A 6,000-nucleotide genomic window follows, 5' to 3' on the forward strand; every position below is an offset into this window, starting at 1 on the left:
GAAGTGTCATTTTTTTACTCCGCCACTCGATTTTCCACCACATCAGGAACTCCGATGCACGGCAGAGAAGCAACCCAGTGTGTCTTTTGCATTTGCACTTCTACAAACTTTTAGATGGCAACTGAACTATTTGGGTGCAAACGGGCTTGAGTAGGGTGCTCTTTCGGTGCACACCCAATCGGCCGAATGGCCTCCTACTGCACTGTTGATTCAATGAAATTATTATTTTAGAGACGGAAAGTAAATATTGGGGCAGCACGGTAGCATTGTGGTTAGCACAAATGCTTCACAAATGCTTCACAGCTCCAGGGTCCCAGGTTCGATTCCCGGCTTGGGTCACTGTCTGTGTGGAGTCTGCACGTTCTCCCCGTGTCTGCGTGGGTTTCCTCCGGGTGCTCCGGTTTCCTCCCACAGTCCAAAGATGTGCAGGTTAGGTGGATTGGCCATGATAAATTGCCCTTAGTATCCAAAGTTTCCCTTAGTGTTGGGTGGGGTAACTGGGTTATGGGTATAGGGTGGGGGTGTGGGCTTGGGTAGGGTGCTCTTTACAAGAGCCGGTGCAGACTCGATGGGCCGAATGGCCCCTTCTGCACTGTAAATTCTATATTTAAAAAAATATTAAATGTTCAGATTAAGATCTATGCTGCAATTTTAGCTTGATTCAATTAACTACAGAATCCTCAAGCATAAAAGATACAATAAATTTTACTGGAATTCCTCAGCAGGTCAGGCAGCATTTGTGGAGAGAGAAGCAGTTCAGGTCATTAACCTTTCATCAGAGTCAGGAGAAATTAGAGATGTAACAGGTTTTGAGCAAAGGGATGGCTTGGATAAGGACGGAAGGAAGGTCTGTGATAGGGTGGAAGACTAGTGAGATTGAATAACAGAAGAGTTAGTCGTGCAGGTCCATAAGGAATGGTGATGGGGCAAGAAGGAAACACAAGATGTGCCCAGAGCAAGTGTGCTGCTGCCTGAAGGCAAAAATAAAAGAAAAAACAAAAGATGCAAAGAAAAGGAGACAAATGAAGAGACAGAATTTACAGTTCAGTCTAGAAGATTGTAAAATGCTTAATCAAACGATGAGGTACTGTTTCTCAAACTTGTGTTAAGCTTCGCTGGAACAGTGCAACAGGCCAAGGGAAAAGTAAGGTGAAGAATTCAAATGTCAGGCAACCAGAAGCTCAGGGTCATACTGTCAGACCAAACACGGTAGCATTGTGGATAGCACAATCGCTTCACAGCTCCAGTGTCCCAGGTTCGATTCCGGCTTGGGTCACTGTCTGTGCGGAGTCTGCACATCCTCCCCGTGTGTGCGTGGGTTTCCTCCGGGTGCTCCGGTTTCCTCCCACAGTCCAAAGATGTGCAGGTTAGGTGGATTGGCCATGATAAATTGCCCTTAGTGTCCAAAATTGCCCTTAGTGTTGGGTGGGGTTACTGGGTTATGGGGATAGCGTGGAGGTGTTAACCTTGGGTAGGGTGCTCTTTCCAGGAGCCGGTGCAGACTCGATGGGCCGAATTACCTCCTTCTGCACTGTAAATTCTATGTTAAAAAAAAATGGAAGTGGTCATCCAATTTGTGTTTGCTCTCCCAATTAGGAGATCACAATTTAAGCAGCGAATGCAGAAGACTAAATTTAAAGAAGTGCAGATAAATCGTTGCTTCACCTAGAAGTATTCTGCTTTTCAATAAACGTATGCTACCTTATTCGTACTCCTGGAATTGCGGAACACTTTATTGTGAGCCTTCTGATTCTGTGACGATCAAGTTTTCTCTCACTAGGTCAGCTTTACACTGTGGACTTAACTGCCAGGCAGACCAACGATATGTTCCTTTGTTCTTTTTCTCTCTGGGTTCCAGGCAGTTGGAAAGCTGTCCTTCTGACTTCTACTCTGCTAAGTATTCCCCAGCGGGCATGATGACGTGACCTTTCCGGTGAAAGGTCACAGACCTGAAACGTTAACTCTGTTTCGCTCAGATGCTGCCAGACCTGCTGAGCTCTTCCAGAATTTTCAGCATCAGATTTTCAGCATCAGATTTGTAGTATCTTCCGTTTGAACAAGTAAACTAGCGACAGCCTGTGTTTTTTTTAAACCTATTCAAAGTCACTTTCTTTTCAAACACAATACTTATCCTTAACTCGTTTCCTGTCAGTTCCATAAACAGCAAGTCAAAAATTCCAAATTATACAGTTTGGTTTGAGTATCCTAATCAGTTATAGACTTAATTAGATTTTCTTATACTTCAAACAAAATTGTTTTGTTAACATATTGATAGAAACTGTTGAAATTTGTGCAGACATTTCATCCAGGAGTATATTGGAATCTACGATCACCAGGTGTACAACCTGATGGAGCTGATAGCAGGCCTGAATCGCGATTTGGTTATAGGCCTCATTCCTACGCTAAGTCAGATGCTGAAGGACACTGAACATAAGCGAGGATTAGGCAGGAACAATTCACAAAGGTAAGCCTAGTTCTCAGAATCATCATTTTTAAAAGATGCTGTTGGCATCAAATAGGATTAGTCTATTACTTCAAAAAGAGTTTAATTTAGCAATCTACATTGCAGTTCCAGAGGTTACTTTGTAATTGTACCATAAGAGTGGATATGGAAATAATTCAATATGCAAGATTTTCCAGCCTCTCCCTCTGGCAGGATCTTCCCACTGAGGTCAACTTTTAAATGGATCACTGCATCTGCCACAGGAAAAGCTGCTATGGCACGGCCAGAAAGTCTCGCAAATAATTGTGTTGTAGTTTCAACGTTAAAAAAAATTAGTCGCCAGGTCAAAATTAATCGCATCAGATTCTATTGATATATATGTGTTCTTTTTAATTAATTTATTTTCCTTTTTTTTATAAATGTCTTTGTTTTAATAAATGTAGAGTACCCAATTCATTTTTTTCAATTAAGGGGCAATTTAACGTGGCCAATCCACCTACGCTGCACATCTTTGGGTTGTGGAGGTGAGACCCACACAGACATTGGGAGAATGTGCAAACTCCACACGGACAGTGACTTGGGACCGAGATCTAACCCGGGTCCTCGGCGTTGTAAGGCAGCAGTGCTAACCACTGCACTACACTGCATAAGAGTGATAAGGAAATATTCCCGAACATGAATAACATGCTGTGGGCATCTGCAAATTGGAGACTGAAAACAAAATCCTTGAACTTCAATACATTCAGCATTGGCTTTCACAAAAACTATTTAAGCCTTTGGTTTTCTCCCACTTGGCACCCTCCTCCTTTACTTTACCTATTTTGTAATAAATTTTCCTTTACTAACGTGTATCTAATATATTGTGTGGTCTTTTATATTGATAATGTAGCAACAATACAAGGGCAATTTAAATTTTAATTCCTATAAATAAAAAAAGCATCTAAACCCTTCGCTGAGTCAATAAGTAAATGTGTTGTTCCTATTAGCCAAGGGTTTTTGTGCCATTTCCTTTTGTATGTATTTGATTAAGATGAGCAAAGAAATCTGCCTGTATTCCCACTCTGAATATTGTCCAATATTCCCTCTTGGAAATTACACTTGTGGTGGGAGTGGCAAAACCTCTTTCTCAAATAATGTACCTTGAAGTATGTTTTCTCTATTTCTCCACTCAATCCAAGCAAAAGAAAACATTTTATTTTCTTTACCCAGCAAGAACATCTCTCTGGGCAATGTTATATGACCCATCTTGAAGTAGTGAATAGTGGTCTGGATTCTTCTGATGGTCTAGTTGTACTGTGTGTAACACAGCTGGTAGATTCCATTGCAGATCGTGCTTGGTTGTTTTTATTTAGCGAATGCAAAATCCCTATGCCAAGCAGTTTCTTCCAGTCCTTGTTGAGTGCATATATGCCCCTGCTGAGTCTGTGGATTGGGCGGTGGGGGGTCCTCGCTTGTTGACAGCTTCAGTAGGAGGCCAATGTGCCAAACGGTGTTGTAGGCAGCTGTGAAGTCGAACACAGCCCCTGTCTTCAATTGTTCTGGAAGCCACTTTCAATATAGGTGGTAAGGGCCAGTACCTGTTCCCCTGTGCTGCGGTCCTAACAGAAGCCACACTTCAAGCTCCGTAGGGCCTTTAATTCTGCAACCTCAAAGTGGGCAGGGCAGATATTTTCTCTATGTTGCTGATGGTGTTGTCTTAGTTCACCCTGGATATTTCTTTTGGTGTTTTTGTCCTTAGCTATGGCAAGAAGGTGGCTGAAGACATGGTTGGGAGTAACTGAAGGGCGAATTTGAGTGGGTGACTTTTCGCCTGCTCCAAAGCAACAAATTGGGTTCTAGCACTTCATGCTAGATTATGTGATGTTTAGCACTGCTGTGGTTTCTTCCCACTTGGCAACCCGGTGCATGGCATAGAGGGGTTGTGCTGGGCTGTGAAGCTACTGATCAAAAGACACTCACTTTCTTGGCTGGGCATGAGGAATAGTCACATCATGGAGGTAAAGATGGGCACTTCTCCCCAATGGAACCATACTCAATTGACTCCCTGTCTCCAGCAAACAAGGGCAGAAAAGAGGATTCTACAAAATTGGTTTACAATTCAGTAGATAATTAAGTATGGTTACACACACAGACTTTCAGTATCAGCACGTGTTTTTTTTAAAAGTACGCAACTCGTTCATCTGACACTTGGATCCCAATCAGTACAGACATCATCCAAGTAAACATGGAGGGGGGACCTGCTGTACTAGGAATCTGAAATCAGCAATTTGTTGAAGATGCACAAGATGTTACTCAGCATATGTAAAGAAAATATGCACCTTAATGCTTTAGCTATCTTCATGAGAAATTCATAAATATACTTCAACCCAATGAGAGACATTTAAATAAATTGTGTATAAATCTATCATTGGTTAATTAATTCAAAAGAGATTGGACAATTCAGGTGTGTTTTCTATTCCTGTCGATGGCGACAGGAGCCATCACCCATGATCACAAACACAGAATATGGTCGTGTTTAAAAGCTGCTGTATTATTTTCTCCACAAAAGAAACCAAGCTGCATACACCAAGATGGTCAGGTTTAGTCACATCCTGTCTGAAGAATGTGTTAATGGTATAAAACCAGAATAGAAAATGCTAGCTAAACTCAGCAGATTTGGCAGCATTTATGGAGTTTTGTAGAAGGGTCATAGGGACTCAAAACGTTAACCCCGTCCAAATGACCCTTCTACAGAACACCAGATGCTGCCAGGTCTGCTGAGTTTATCCAGCAGTTTCTGTTTTTATTTGATATTTCTAGCATCCACTGTATTTTTCTTTTATTTGAATGTATCAATGGTCTGCTTATGCAATCTGATCCTGGAAATATATTTTCTGTATCTATTACAGAGAGTCCTACAGACGGCTGTTGATCCTTCTTGGGGAGGAAGGGCAAGCAGAAATCACTAAATTGGAAAAAGAATGCGATGATGCATAACAGAAAAGAGATTTATAAACACCAGACTACCTCCTTATTGCACTGGGGAGAAATATTAACATCATATGTAAAAAATGTATTCAATATATACAGATTCTTAAATGTATAATAGTTTTTTGTGACATAGCAACTGAGATGATAATTTGTAGGTGTAAGTTTTGAATGCCAGTTTTATCTGTGCTTTATTACTGAACTTTACTTAATGAAGTTGACGTTAAACATTACTTGACAAATCAAAAACAGACATATGTAAATACACAAATGAGTGACAAATATTGTTTTTTGCAATTGATTTAGCATTGTGCTCATGGTTATCAGACATAGCATATTAATAAATTCATACACTGGAAATTAATTTGTCTTGCCTAACTTGAGCTCAGAGCCAACACCCCAAATCAAAGGGAACGAATTTGGAATTAAATGTTTGTGGCTGAAGAATTATCTAACTACCCTTTACATATGTCTCCCCATTTTCTTTAAAAATATGCCCAGCAATCCAGAATTTTATCAAATTAATTACCCTTGGATGTGTCAATTTTGTTATGCTTCCTGTTTCAGATAATTTTTAAATCACTAAAGTC

General features: G+C 40.8%; 1 protein-coding gene across 3 annotated transcripts in view; it reads left to right on the forward strand.

Annotated features, from left to right (window-relative positions):
* mms22l (MMS22-like, DNA repair protein) overlaps positions 1–5,770 on the forward strand; it is a 214,926-nt gene extending 209,156 nt beyond the window's left edge. For 2 of the 3 annotated variants that reach the window (XM_038799546.1, XM_038799545.1), the window contains exons 24-25: positions 2,297–2,464; positions 5,332–5,770. In XM_038799546.1, coding sequence (XP_038655474.1) covers positions 2,297–2,464; positions 5,332–5,419 — 256 coding nt within the window. In that variant the 3' untranslated portion in view covers positions 5,420–5,770. Of the gene's footprint in view, positions 1–2,296; positions 2,465–5,331 lie in introns of those variants that run through there. The other variant, XR_005460951.1, reaches the window with a different exon arrangement.
* Positions 5,771–6,000: the final 230 nt, after the last annotated feature.

This window comes from Scyliorhinus canicula, chromosome 6 (assembly GCF_902713615.1).
Source record: "Scyliorhinus canicula chromosome 6, sScyCan1.1, whole genome shotgun sequence".
NCBI lineage: Eukaryota > Metazoa > Chordata > Chondrichthyes > Carcharhiniformes > Scyliorhinidae > Scyliorhinus > Scyliorhinus canicula.